The following is a 15642-nucleotide window of genomic DNA, read 5'->3' as shown; positions in this document are numbered from 1 at the left end:
GAACCTCAAAATGTTTCTAGAAATTTTGTTCCTTCTCGATTTCAAATATTTTTTCAAACATACCCCCTTTTTTCTTCCTTTAGACTTTTCAAATGTATTTTTCCTCATCTCTTTAATAAACCACTTCCCAGTTCTCTCTTTCTCTCCTCTTCCCCTTTCCTATTTGAGAGAAGACAAGCATTAAGCCATTATTTATAAATGCCAGTTGTCCTTTTTTGTAATTCTTTTATTGATTTTCTCCCTCTTTCTATCTCCCTATTTCATAATTATTTTAAGGTTTCTTTCATGTGGGTAACTTTAGACAACACAGCTTTGGGGAGTCCTTATCCTTGCCTATTTGGAGAATTTCTTCTTACTTTGCTGACATACTGTTTCTAGGCCTCTTGATCTTACCTGGCCACCAAAAAAAAAAAAAAAAAAAAAAAAAAAAAAAAAAAAATATCTGACACCTGCCTTAATACACCTGTCTTTCCTCTGATCTAACCCCTGTGGCACTGGTTCTATTCTTTACCTTTATTAATTTCATTTATTTATTTTTTTTTTGCTTCTTCCAGATAATTTTCACTGTCCCAATCTGAACTAAAGTCCCTTCTTACTGCAGAACTTAAAAATTATATACTAAAGTTCAACTAATAAAATCTACTATCTTAGCACATTGAGCTTGCACATATGAGCTGAATGAGCAGAATATAAAAATCCTGTGGACAAGATATTTTGCATCAAAGAAAAATTCATGGCTGGTAAAATCTCCAGTAGGCTGGTAAACTATTTGCAAGGTCCTTTTACACAACACTGTCTTAACAACTTCCTGTAGGATATTCCTTTCTTCTTTATACATCTCCGGAGAAAGACGACATACTTCTTGTTGAGCACAGAATCAATTTTTCATTGTAAGGTGATTAAAAAAGAGAGAGAAAGAAAAGGAAATACTACACTGGATGCTCAAAAGGAGAAAAGTACTTAATTATAATTGTTTTCACTAACCAGGAATTCCAGTCTCTCCTGTGCTGAACACAATTATTTTAAAGGCCTGGTCAGAACAGCTGAAGTAGCAGGAATGCCTGGAAGAGGACATAAACATGTGTGTGAGGCAAGGGGTATTAATAACAGCTGTGTGTTCCACCTGAAGCTTCAGGATGGGGAGGATGTAAAATGTGTCTACATATATGTGAGGTATGGTGATTGGGGTAGATGTCATTTTCTTGTTCAATCAGCAGATACAGAAGCATTTACTATGCGTATCCCTGTCCTCGTTCTGCCTCTGAACTCCAAGGTATTTGATGTTTAAAAACTGCCAAGAAAGGGAAGTTTAAAATGACACAAAGCAAAGCAAATCAAAGAGAATAATTCCTTGTACAATGATGAAATCCAGTCTTAATTTATTCAAGAAGAAAGTTGCCAGGGCACATAAGACTTGGCTGTTCTTTTTTTCTCACTTGAAAGTTTGGGTCTTCCAAAGAATATCCTGGGGAACAGTCATTTTATTTGTAGACATAAATAAGTATAAATAGGCATTAGAGATTCTCTTCTTCTAACAGTAGCAACTACACAAGACTACTAACCAATAGCCAAGAAGTATGTGGACTATGTAGATCTGTGTGTGTGTGTGTGTGTGTGTGTGTGCATGTGCATGTGCACGTGAACATGTTGCCTTAGAAATGGGTAATCTTCTCAAATGCCACATTGTCATAGCTTTTGTCCTTGGGATCATAACCGGAAATGTGGACCAGGCTTTCTTGCCTGAGTCCATTCTGTAAGACAGGGTCAGTTCTTTGTTTCCAGGTACTGTCATTCTCAAGGTTCTCCTGAGGAAAATAGAAAGACACATATTAGTGAAATAGTCTCACTATACTCTAAAACATATTAAAGGACTCTTATTTAGGCCTTCCCCTCCAAAAAAATGCTATATAAATATGAAAGCAGCACAAATAACTGACACAGGGTGCTTTCTAATTGATAACGTTGATGCCTCAATCCATGTAGGTAATAAAAACAAAAAGAATAACTTAGTGAGCATTTATAATATATCATGTGTTGTGAGAATATATATATATATATACACACACATATGCATTTATTATTTAGTAGAGCAAACCTGTGACATGGTGGTGTTATCTCCTGAGGAAAGACAACCCGTGTCTCAGATGGTGATGGGTCACAGAGCCCAATAATGACATGTTAAGTGTCCCTTCCACTCTCTACTCAGCCTTGAGAACAGAAGCTGCCTGCATCAACAGGATTTATCATTTATTTCAAGAAAATCTTGCCCAGTAAGATAAATATGTAAACTAATATATGACTTGATTCTTTCCTTCTAGAACTTACTCAAAATCCATTTATCCAAACAATATAGTGATCAACCGGCTGCCTCCTCAGCAAAATGAAACTGCCTTCCCATTCTGAGCTCCTGTCAAGATGGCGCTTGCCTCACTGTGGTAGCGATTACATGCAACTTTACTTCATATACATGTTATTATGGTGTTTTGGGGAGAATGGGAACAATTGACAAGTTAGGGTGATGTGATAAGGATGAGGAGTTGTTCTCCTAGAGTATTAAAAGAATGAAATGTCCGTGACCAAAAGAATGATAATAAGCCCTAATCAAAAAAAAAAAAAAAAAAAAAAGAAGAAGAGAAGGAAAGAAAACCCAGACCTGCCATTAGTTGTGCTGATTGGACAGACACGCCCAGGTAAGACCAGCTGCAAACATAAGAGAAAACATTGCCTCTCCCAAGGTTCTGCAGTTGTCAAACACCATAACAACTCTGAGTGACTGGTGCTCTTTAGCCAACGTTGCTCCAACTTTATTTTCATTCTTGCTTACCTTCCACCCCTCTCAGAATCCTTCATCAGGAACCCAAACCCAGAATACCTGCCAAGCTTCTCTTTTGTTGAGGATAGCATTCCCTGGTACCACTGCACTGCCCCTCCTACCCCATCAAGCTACAGCAAGTCAGTAAGTCTAATGTGGTCTGACCACAGGCTGTGATCTTTGGAAGAGGTGACCCTAATACTTGGACAGTGTCTCTAGCTCCACCTGGCCTAAGCACTGTTCTCACTGGAATAAGGAGAATAGGAGTCGGGGTGGGGCTAAGTTATGTGTATGCTGCATAAGAAGTTCCCCCAGTAAATCTTATTTTATATTTATACCCCCATGGAACTAGAGATGCCTGTGTCCAGGTTGTACTGCATTATCCCCTTACCCCTCCCAGTAAAAACTGAAGTTGGGAGGCGTTAAGTAACTTACCCAAGGAGAGTAAGAGATGCAATAAGGGTTAAACCCAGGGCTGACTGCAAAGCTCATGCCCTTCACCATTATATGAGACTGTGCCCCTATTCTATTCCTTTTCTAATATTCATTTTCATATCATTTTCTAAAATTCACCCTCAGAGGGGTTAAATAAAATTTTGGAAATCGATCACATGCAAAGACTACAATGTAACCCAAAGACACATTTAGCTACGACTGAGTTACTTGCTTAAAGCTCATTAGGGGAGGGTAACTGAGGTTGAAACAAAGGTTCTTTGAGTTCTAATCTTCTCTGCTTTCCCGCCCTACATCCACCCTTGCAAAGAGTTGAAATGGGCAAAAGGAAATCTCTTTGAGCCAAGAAGTGTTTCTTAGCAGCTCAAACGCCAGCTCACCTGCTCTGTCCCGCTGTCATGCTGCACTCCACACCAGCACAGAGTTTTATATTTTTTAGACCAAAAGCAAAACAAATTGCACACCGGTCTAATTAGCATCGGCTGAATATCCTTGCTGCTTTGAGGACCTGTTAATGAAAGAACAGATGGCTTAGAGGGCTGTCCACTTCCAGAACTTCCTTAAATTTAAACATTGTCAACTTGAGAAGCAGGTCACCTCTTAGTCTAAGGGCTGTTTTTAAACAGGCCTGACTGGTTAATAGACGGAAATTAGTAACTGCTCAAAGGGGTGGGAGCTAGTTTTTAAACATCCACAAGGTGTCAGGTGAGGCAAACGCATGGCTTAAACAGAGAAAAACATTTATTTTAAAATACGTTATAATGGAAAACTCTACTAGTACCCTTTAACAGACGTGATAGCAGGAATTATACAATTTTTTTTCCTTTAGGAAAGCTCTCAGTTTTCAAGTAAATTAGATCTATTAAAGGGAATTGGAGTTAATATTTGTAAAAGTAAAAAGGTTATTTTTACTGTTTCTTCTTCTTTCCACCCCCAGCATTCTGAGCAAATAGTACCCTCTTGTTTGCTCCAGTTACTCTAGATGTTCCTGGCATTTCCTTTCCCATCGTTAAAACCTACCTGTTTAATGTCCCATCCTTCAAATCCTACAACAGAACAAGAGTCTGGCCAGCAAAGCCTACAATCTTTAATGTCCAGCCCTCAGCATAAAAAGTTCGCTGACCTTTGTGTTAGATCTTTGATCTTGTCAGAGAAATTTCCTGGATTGCATTCAAAATTGTTGGGAATGATATACATAATAAATGCTTTGGGCTTTGCTGGCCAGAGGGTCTTTTTTTGCAACTACTCAACTCTCCTTTGTAGAATGAAATCAGCCAGAAGCAATAATAAACAAATGGGCATGACTGTGTTGCTGTAAAAATTTTGTATAAAGACAAGTAGTAGGTGAGATTTGTTCTTAGTCTGCTGACTCCTGACCCAAGAGATAAACTTAATGAATTGATAATTAAAGTTTTTATATCTGAGTCCTGCACCTGTATGATAAATGAGGAATAAAAATTGGCAAGATTCAGATAAATACAAATTGTTCCCCAATGAAAAACAGAATAGAATAAATTTATACACTGTATTCTCATAGTGGGATGTTCTGGCCATTCAATAAACTAACAAGGATCTTTTTTCTTGACTTATGAAATGGTATTTTCATTTTACATAATTAAAGGTATAAAGGAAAATAGCTTTTAGCTGCCCAGTATAATTTTTTACAAGTAATAATAAAGACTTCGAAGTGTATCTTGGGCCAAGATCGCCCTTTAACAATTGATGCAGAGAAGAATTAATGATATAAATTGTCAGGAGGTATTAATCAAAATAGATATAGTTCTGTCTGCCAACATGTATGAGTAACATGAATAGCATATCTTCAAAGTGCTAGATTATCCAGAAGAAACAGAACTAAAATGATTAATACCAAGCAAGACAAACAGCAGGACCAAGATAAAATATGACACAAAATGAGCAGACCCACACAAGGCCTCTGGTCCTCCCTGCTGACTCTAAAATATTTTAAGTCATTTTTTAAATAATTGATTATTACAGAAAGTTTGTGAAGACCTCTTAGGCCAGAACTGAAGGTACCAAGTTAGCAGTAGGATCTCCTTTGAAAGACAGGCACCATGAGGCAACAATATCTGATGCCAAGGGTAAATACTTTTTCCAAGGATTTGGTGGAATGGCATAATTACATTCTCATAAAGTGTTCCCTTTTGGTCTTAAGGATATTTTACTAGTATTTGGGACATTTGTAGAAAAAGGAAACACAAGGATTAATACCAGGACAATTGTTCATATTCAAGATGGCAAAGAATTTTCAACCCAAATATAATGTGAGTGCTGCAACATCAACACAAGAACATATGAATTTTGAGGTGCATTTGGAAAATATCTAGACTAGTCAGCCACAGGGTTGAGTGTGCACACATTTTCTGCTTTGGAAGCAGGCAGCTAAAACTTTGGTTGTCTTCTAAAGCTGTCTGACTACTTGACTTATAAGTCTAGGTGTATCCTACCAGCATCAAGAGGGGACTGAGGCAGAATCTAAACATGATAAATAAAACAAAATCTCATCTGAGTCTATTTACATAAAGAAAGATATTGGGAGTTTTACCACATGAATGCCTGGGATTACAAAATTTATACTATATATCTTATCATACCCACAACTGGCTTAAATTTAAGAGACTAGCTGGTGATATCATGCCCAGGGTAAAAAGTCACTAGAGCTTGCACATAGTATTTCAAGTACACAATCACCAAAATTACTGCCAGTTAGATTATGTGTTGAGTAGGAATCTTGACTTCCCATTGCCTACAGTTATATAATGGTAGTGGGAAAAATACAATACCTTAATAATAATTTATTCAGCTAAAATACTCATATGTATTCCAAAGAGGCAGAGTAGCAAAATTACAGTGGGCCTATGTCACCTCACTCTCCTCCACCAATTCCTCATGGACTTTGGCGTAAAGAAGACATTAAACCACGAGAGGGACAGTGGCTCAAAGTACGAATAGTAAACACTGGTACCAAAAATGGCTGACAGTGAAGCTGCTCACTGTAGAGACCTCATGACCCAGGAGGAGTGACCTCCAAAAGACAACATATCCAAAAGCAGCGGTACGACTCTCCTCTGCTTATATAGCCAATTAGTAAAGGCTAACCCATGAGACAGTAAGGTGGTCACAATAAAAACTCTGTTTCTCACTGAGATGAAGGGGTAAAGAATCACTTTTAATATTTGACCTTCCTTACTCATTGCTATATTGCAAAGGATTTCTCATACTCAGGCTTCCGAAGGCCATGTGTCAAAACATTGTTTTCATATGTGGAGGCTATTTAAAAACATGTGTTATATATTATGAATCATATATGTTATATATATTAATCATATATGAATCTTAGGAGTGAAATATATATGATTAATAATATATATAAAGAGGGATGATTTTGCAAGTCAGTTTGGAGAATTGATGTATCTCTCTGGAAAGAAGTTTTTTGTGGTGGACCCAAAATCACACCAGTGGATCAGCCATTAGTCCACCAGTGCATGGAACTAGCCCATGTCTTTCTTGGCCCCACAGAGAAGATCCGTGTACCCAACCTGTGATGAAGCTGATGATTATTCCAGCAGCAATGCATCCCAGGCATCCTGCTGCACTGTAGTACAGGTAGGAGAGTGAATACCAGGTGTCAGCTATTGCAGGTCTGTGGAGGACAACAGCATATGTCACCAGTTCTGTGGCTTCTCAAGTTACAATTCACAGGGACTTCAAGGACTGCTGAGGGCCTGGCATCTCTTAAAACCCCAAAGCTTAACTTTTTGCCCTTTGATTATTTTTTGAAGACTAAAAGATAAACTAGCTCTGCTTTGTGTTCCATTCTGTCCCATCCATCCCCAAATTACAAATATTGCTACTGAGTTACAATTGGAATGAGGATCATGCTTTCCATTTCTTTTGTATTATTTATTCTTCAGACACTTATTAAGCTCATATTTAGTCCCAGAAATTATGACAGATATTGAAGATTTAAAAAGCCACCCTGACTGGTGTAGCTCAGTGAGTTGGGCGTTGTCCCACAAACCCAAAGGTCACTGGTTCCTTTCTCAGTCAGGGCACATGCCTGGGCTGTGGGTTCAGCCCTTGTTTGGGCAATTGATCCATGTTTCCCTTGCACATGGATGTTTTTCTCCCTTTCTCCTTCCCTTTCCCTCTCTCTAAAAATAATAAATAGAATCTTAAAAAGAGAGAGAGAGAGAGAGAGAGTAAGCCCTAAGGTCTACAGATAAGAGCTAACGATCATAAAATGGAGTGCCAATGTCTTGGCGAGAGGAAAAGAGAAGGATTCTGGGAGTATTAGAAAGGGTATCAAAACCAGGCTGATGTATGAAATTATACCTTAGTTCATTTTTAAAGAATGATTAATAGTTAGTTAAGCAAAGAAAAGAGGAAAGAAGAAACAACACAATAGACTTGGGAACTATAAACAGGTTGATATTATATGTCCATGAGATTTGTGGAGAGGAATAACTCTAAACTAATGAAACTCAGAGACAAATGAAAGCAAGAAAATGAAGTGCTCATACATTATATGGAAAGGACCACCTACTCAGGAATATAATTAGACATGAGAATGCCTATAGATTAGAGTCAAGTACAGTGCTCCTGACTCTCTCTCCTCCACTCCCTCATCCTCTATAGATAGATAGATAGAATTTAATAACATAAATATAATTGTATATATAGATATAAATTTAATATAATTTAAAATTATATATATACAATTTAGTTTTACTCAGTCCTCTCAAAATCTCAATAAAGTACTTAGTCCCTTCCCTAAGGGCTGTAAGAATTCAAGAAGTGATAAGTAACTAACTTGTGCAAAGACAAAGCATGAATAAATCGTGAAACCAAAATCCAAACCCAGGTATTTCCTTTTTTAAAAAAATATTTTATTTATTTATTTTTACAGAGGACAGGAGGGAGAAAGAGAGGGAGCAAAACAGCAATGTATGGTTGCCTCTTACACATTCTCAACTGGGGACCTGGCCCACAACCCAGACCTGTGCTCTGACTGGGAAACAAACCAGCAACCCTTTGGTTTGCAAGCCGGTGCTCAATCCACTGAGACCCACCAGCCAGGGCTCAGACCCAGGTATTTCTGATTTCAAAGGCTATGCTCTTCTCCCTGCATCCCATTACCTCTTGTATTTTAGTATCTTAAATTATTTATCCCAGCCCAAAATAGAAAGGAAAACTCTGTTAAGGGCTCTACAGTTTGAGGTAGAAACGGTAAGTTCACAGCAATGCTCTTTTCATGGTAAATCACAATCACTCTCCCTGTTGCTCACAAACATTCTACTCAGAGCCTTTACTCCTTTAAAAACACTATGATCCTCATACGCTATTTCCAAACTTTTCACTCTGTTATCTGTTTTGCACTCACACCTCCAACTAATCCTTCTGCCACGTTGATTCTTCCACACCAGAGTGCAGAGGAAGGGATCCCTACAGAACTCTGGAGCCCTGCATCAGACTCCACAATGCTGGGTGCTGCCCACAGGGTGTCTCACAGGAAAGTAGTATCTGTGTTGTCTGACCGATTGCTAAAGAGTGCATCTCCCTCTAACCTGGTGACCCACTCTCTGGGACTTACCACCGTCTTTAGAGTCCCCATACCTGCTGGATAGCACTGGAGGCACTAACTCCGTCACATTTGATGGGACACACTGGTTTGTCGATAAAGGCAAGGGCCATGTCTTCGAGGCTGGTGCAGGATAAACAAAGGCCCCAATGGCCACCCAGAATGCCAAGGTGATCCCAGTCAGAAGGCCTCCGAGTGCACCCTTGATGAAGGAAAGGAAAGGTTAATGGGAGGTCTGACAGAGCCATCAAAGGCATGACGAGGTGAGGAGGGAGTACTGTGCCTCAGAGACTCTGGTTTGCCGCCCCAAATCTTAGCCACCCATTCTGGAAACTGCCTTCCTTCCAACTCCCACAATGCTGCTTTATTTAGAAATAATTTGTTCCTTAAATGAAAACACTAGATAATTTCATAGTGATCATTATATTTAGATTTCTAGCAGGAACCATCCTCCAGCCCCCAATTTAGTCTCTTTCTCCATCACCACTTAAAAAACTGTTGAAACCTCAGTTCCCAAAATCAGAGTCTCAGAACTTTAGGAAAACCTCAGATAATGGACACAGGATGGTCAGTTTTCATTGACATTTATTATAAGCTCTAAAACAGAAACTCTACTCCCCTATGCTTTCCCGAGTGATTCTGACAGAGTCTCTGACTCCCAAGCTTGCTTGGAGTGTTGAGTCTAAATTCTATGTGTGTATTTACTAGCCCTTTCATTTAAAAGTTATATTTCTTGATAAATAGGGAAGAGTCACTTCTTCTACAAAGGAGACAGAACAGTCTAGCAGAGATCAGCACCACTGGAAAACAAAATCTGGATGCTCCTGAATAGCTGAGCCTTCTCTGCAAGAGAAAACAACATGCCGGTGTCTTTGTTCATTCAGAATAAAGGTTCTCCAGTAACAGCACTGGAATGTTCTGTTTGTTATTCCTTGGGGAAACTAAAACAATGGATGCAATTTGAATAGTTGTAGCTTGATCTAGACTAGAAGTCTGCAAGCATCCATTGTAAACAGCCAGCTAATAAACACGTTAGGCCTTGTAAGCCACACAAGGGCAGTCACAGCCACTCAGTCCTGCCACTGTCGCACAAAAACACCCACAGACACTATGTAAACAAAGAGGAGTGACTGTGTTCCAGTAAAATCCATGGGCATCAAAATGTGAATTTTTAATAATCGTGTCATAAACCATTATTTTTCTTTTCATTCTTCCCAGAAGTTTAGAAATGTCAAATCTATGGAGAGAAACCACTGTTCTGTTCTGTTCTGTTTTGCTTTGTTTTGTTTTTTGACAAATACAAATGGCTTTTCCATGGAAGAGTAAGAGTTGAGAAAGGAAACAAAAGTGCAGGATCCTTACCTTCCAGTTCACAAAAGGAAACACGATGCCCAGCGTGAACAAGCCCAGCATCGGCCCCCCACACATGCCGTGGATGCTGAGCGCAGCCTGCGGAGGAAGGCAAATCAGAATCATGACTCCATGACCCACCTAGGACTACCTCTTTCTTGGACTTGGGATAAAATTCTGTCTTAGCCCTGACTTTGGCACTCATAAAACATGGGCTTTCTGAAAGTCATTTTTCCCTCCTGGACTCAATGACAAACATTGGGTTAAAAAATAGAAATACATACAAACGTGTGTGTGTGTGTGTGTGTGTGTGTACATGCACAGGTAACTTGGATTTGTAAAGGTAGTTTTCCTTCAAGCTGGAACTCAATGATTTGTTTATACTTTCTATCTTATCAGAAAGTCGTTATACAATGTAACATATAAATACACCTATAACATATTCTATATCTCATATAGTTAATCAGCTGTTTGAGCAATTGTATTATTTTGATAGGAATCGTCTGTTTTTTAATATTATATTTTTTTTATTTTTATGTTTTAGTTCCAATTATTTACCCCTTCATCCCCTCCACCCAGCCCACTCCACCACTTCCATAGTCAATCCCCAGCCCATTGTCCATGTCCATGGGTCCTTCATATATGTTCCTTGACTAATCCCTTCTCTTTCTTTCAAATAGTCATTGTCTGTTACTTCCCCTTTGACATCTCATGCAGAACAACTAGAGGATGTTGAAGCATTGAGGTACAGTGAGAGATCATAGGACACTCATATCCCTTATCTCACTTTTATGGCTCACTTATGGAAATGAAACTTGACAAATGCATTTTCGCATCTTTTAGCCTCTAAACTGTTGACCCCAGTGAACTGGCAAGGGGTTTTCACTGAACTAATTTGCTGTCAACCTATAGCCTTGTTCCATGGCCTTCTTGAACATACAGGCACAGTTGTATGGGCAAGTGAATGTGTGCACACACACACACACATGCATGCGCGCGCACACACACACACACGCAGCTACTCTGTAATCAGCTCTATCTCATTCCATTAATGCAACTACCGTGTTCTTACACCAAGGGGCTCAGATGGTGATGCTCTATAGATCTTATATATACAGCATCTCGTGTTTTTCAGGCATCCACTATATGCCAGATAGTAAAGGAGAGCTACTCAGGCACTCTAAATAGATTACCTCATTGGATTCTTACTATTACCCTTATAGGAGGTAAAACTAACTGAAGTTTATAGGTGAGAAAATTGGACTGAGAGAAAACATAGTAAAAAAGAGGCATATCCCATCTAGAAAGTGGCTGAGGTGAGATTTAAGAGTTTTAAGCCATTTTGTGTGGCTGTAAAACCCACATTTTCTCTTCAAAAAACAGCGTATTAAAAAAAAAAAAAAGTCAAGAGCACAGATCACCACAAGGGCCTTCTTTTTTTGCTTAAGGGAAGCGTTCTTGAAAGAGTCTATCAGTAATAGAACATTTAAATTCTAATGTTGGCCCTGCTTCAAGAAAGTATGATTTGGTGAAACTTCTGTTATTAATTCAAGTTCATTCTACTTCAAGAGAGACGTCTTTTCTACAAACAACAAAGAGATATGACCACGGAGCCTTCAAGTCCCTCCACCTGTATTCTAAGTTTTTCTGTCCAGAAACATGAGCTGTAAGGTCATGTTATGGTTGTTTTTCCAGGTTATTTTTTTAGAGAACTCAATGCCACAAATAAATCTTTGACAAGATGGAGACTGATAAGATTAAAGTCGATACTTTCCCCCAACATAGATACTTAATTTAATATTCTTGACACTTCTGCTGATTGATAGCATTAATTGATAATGGTTGTGGCTGCTGAATTTGGAAGATAATGTACCAGGTATGGTATGGGAGAGTCAAGAAGCTAGAAAGGTGCTTATCACTCCCAGTAGGGGAAAAATTAAAATTCTCTTTCAAAGTGATTACCTTCAGGTAAAAAAGAGTCTTATGTGATAGAAAGACAAAAAAGCCTAACCAAGTCAATGATTACTATCCACTCACAGTTATTATTTTTTGTTGTTGTTGTTGTTTAAGTAACATTTATGGAAAATCTATGCCTTGCCGAGAAAATCTAAAGGATCTTCAAGTTATACAAAGATAAAGGGAAATTGAAAGGCTAAAATAGAATCCGAAGATTTTCTTTTCTTATGTGGCTTTGTGAGTTAGACAGTTTGTAAAGGGAAGAGGCGCTGTACCTCAGACAACTTGGGTCATAAACCTGGTTCAGCCACTAATTAGCTGTGGGAAGTTGAGCAGGATATTTTCACTCTTTTCTGTAATTACCTAAAAAATGAAGATGGCAAAACAGACGATCCTTGAGGCTCCTTTTAGTGCTGGCATTTTATGAAACTGAGAGTCCAACATGTGGGAGGCAGCTCAGGCCGGATAATAGGTAGATAATAGATGAGTTATGCCCCAGCTCCACCATTCTAATTATGCGACTTTGAGACCATTACTTCACCTCTCTATGTTTTAGTTTCTTCATCAGTAACGTTAGTATATTAATCATACTACCTCCTAGAGAAGTGATAAAGATTAAATGAGGTAATACATTTGAGACTGTACCTAGAATATAATAAGCATTTAATAAGTATCAACTGCTTTTATTGTTTTTACTCTCATGATTATCATTCCTACTTTTACTTTAGTATCATAAATTCTCAGATCTGAATTTCAAAAGAGTTTCTAATTGTATTACAGTGTACCTGGTCGCTGAGTCCCATTATTCGTTTTTTTATACTTCCCTCTTCTGAAAGCAATTTTCATTGAAGTTTTATCTGCATATCTAATTTGGACCTGCCATCAGAGAATGGCTTGAAGGAACAGGCAAAACATTAGAAAAAAAAGTGGGTAAAATGTTGCTTATGACGTCAAATGCATCTTTTTCTTCTTTCATTACCTGTATGATGCTCCCCATGAGGGACGCAGCCACAGCCATGGAGGTACATATCACGCCAAATAAGATGCCTAAAAGAAAAACACCTCATTACCATCCCCCAAGCTGGCTCCTACCCAGGACTCCCTCCAATGCAAGCCCTATCCGAAGGGATGTCAATGAGAACTGTCCTCCCTACTCAGAGATCCCAAGCCTCAAGAGGAGCATTTAGGAGATTTTTCTCCCCTAGGACATGCTTTCCCAGGTCAAGCAGAATGAGCTGGAATCTAGTGTCAAGTAGTTTTCTATCCAAGACTCAAGAAGAGAGCTCTCGGATGAAAACAACATGAAACTGTGGAAAGGCACTCAGTGAGGCTGATCCAGACTAAATCAGAGAAACTAATTCCGCATTGACCAACCACCAGTCACCTGAAGAAGTTATCAGCCTCTGGGATTTGGGTAGTTTTGCAGCTTGAAAATCACTAAGTATCTGCACATTTTACTTCACAGGTTTTACAAATCTGAAGTTTTTCTGAACTTTTCCCTGAGTGCTTTATTGATACTATCTTTATGGCCCTTAGTATATCACATAATGGATTATTTGTCTCTGCATCTGTTGGAGAACCATAAGGCCATCAGGGTGCCATGCTCTGAAGCACCTTGCACGGCACTTCTAGTATCTAGTCCCACAGGGTCCGCAGAATGCATCAGCATACACATCTTAGTCATCTTTTAAAGATAATGTCTCTTTTTAAGTCATCATCTTTTTAAAAAATAATTGTTTTAGTACATCTTTGTTCAAAAGTCACCTTAAAAGTATACTTCATAAGCATTATAATGCATAAACTAAATAAGTGAGAGAGAGAGAGACAAAGGGTTGGGGATAGACAGAAACACAGCGACAGAAACAGAGAGAAAATAGTTTTGCTCATTCTCTTTGAAATTCCCTCCCAGCTAAATATCTAGATCAGTTCCCAATGACACGTAATTCAATTTTATTGAATATTGGCTATATGTCAGGCAGTTTACTTGATGCCAGTACTATAAAGTCAAAACTTGATTTCTGCTCCAAAGATCTCACATTCTAAAAAGCAACCACATATATAAAATTAGTATGTCTAGCAGTGCCTGATACATAGCAAGTGCTATGTGTCTTTCCATTATTATTATCTTTTTATTATTTTATGTCAAGTTTAGTACATGATAGTTATGATACTTATTAGCAGTAAGTCACTCAAAATTAAATCAAGTAAGCAGCTTTTTTGCTGTATTTTCCAACTTGTCAATAAGACACAGAAAAAGTAATGGGGGAAAAAATTGGGACAACTGTAATAGAAAAACAATAAATAACTAATTTAAAAAAAAACAGAACAAAAAGGAAACTCACAACACTAAAAACCAACTTTGATCAATGAACACATTTCAGAATTTTAAGTATGTTCCTACTGTCTTTAAAGATGATAGCTTAGATTGCAGAAAACAGCGCTTGCCCTGATTCTGTATTGCTTTATGAATGAGGTCAACTTCATCTTCCTGAAGAAAAGAACAGAAGACATGTTTTCTCTTTACTACCAATTACCCTTTTTCTGCACCAACAATTACAGGTTCAAGTGAAACGACTGGCAGCCCTCTCTCAAATCAAGGGGTCTACAATTTTTAGCTGAGTGGAGGATTGATTCAGCCTCCCTCCCCCACAGAAATTTATATTCCCACCATATTACAATCAATAGCACCTGCAAAGCAGAAAGTTTAGGAAAAATTGGAGAGGGGGTCCCATAGAGAGAACTGGAGTATATGCCCCCACAGAAAAAGCAGTGAATGTGAGAGGGAAAAAAAAGCCCCGCAGGTGCAGCAAACGCTGTGGATTGTCCCAGTGCTACATCCGCTCAGAGTATCAGGCAATAATCTATGGGCATAAAAGAAACTTGTAACTCAATCCAGCATATTCATAAATATTTGCTAGATTAGGAATTGTGCTTGGAGCAATGTCCATCCACTTGCTATTGGTTCTCTCTCATTATGCAAGATAGTAAATAGATCCAGGCAATTTAACTAACCAGTTGACAAACACGTGTTCAATGTTCCTTTCCTCATTCAAGCATAAGTAAAAAGAAACAAATTGCATGAAATTCATGGCAAATGCTGTCAAGCAAAGGAATAAGTTTATTAACCTAAATGCTCAGATAAAAGGTATGTTTTCTGGAAATAATTTACCTTAAGGACCAGAAAAGAAAAAATATTAAGATATTGTTTGTCAGCCTTTACATGATGTAAAAACATATAATCTCAGTGAAGCAAACAAGAGAAAGGCTAAGAGAAAACAAATGAAGTGAAAAAACAAGACGGGGTATACCACCAACATGTTTAGGTGAAAATGGATCCAGATGTGATAAGGAAAGACTTCAAGAAAATAAAAACTATGATAGTTGACCAAGCAACTCCACTCCTAGGTACTTACTAAAAAATTAAATAAATAATAAAATATAAAATAAAATAAAAAATAGACTGTATAAA

At 38.2% G+C, this 15642-nt stretch overlaps 1 protein-coding gene across 1 annotated transcript in view; it reads right to left on the bottom strand.

The window, feature by feature from the left end:
* Positions 1-1362: 1362 nt before the first annotated feature.
* The window catches only part of SLC5A12 (solute carrier family 5 member 12), a 36347-nt gene continuing 22067 nt past the window's right edge, over positions 1363-15642 (bottom strand). The window contains exons 10-15 of the mRNA XM_090267615.1: positions 13153-13220; positions 10230-10316; positions 8903-9069; positions 6826-6929; positions 3646-3773; positions 1363-1805 (exon numbers count right to left, since the gene is read on the bottom strand). Of these exons, the coding sequence (XP_090123741.1) occupies positions 1653-1805; positions 3646-3773; positions 6826-6929; positions 8903-9069; positions 10230-10316; positions 13153-13220 (707 nt within the window). The 3' untranslated portion in view covers positions 1363-1652. The remainder of the gene's footprint in view (positions 1806-3645; positions 3774-6825; positions 6930-8902; positions 9070-10229; positions 10317-13152; positions 13221-15642) is intronic.

Source organism: Furipterus horrens, unplaced genomic scaffold, assembly GCF_987537825.1.
Source record: "Furipterus horrens unplaced genomic scaffold, mFurHor1.1.pri manual_scaffold_2, whole genome shotgun sequence".
Classification (NCBI taxonomy): domain Eukaryota; kingdom Metazoa; phylum Chordata; class Mammalia; order Chiroptera; family Furipteridae; genus Furipterus; species Furipterus horrens.
This window is presented reverse-complemented; position numbering and strand designations above follow the sequence as displayed.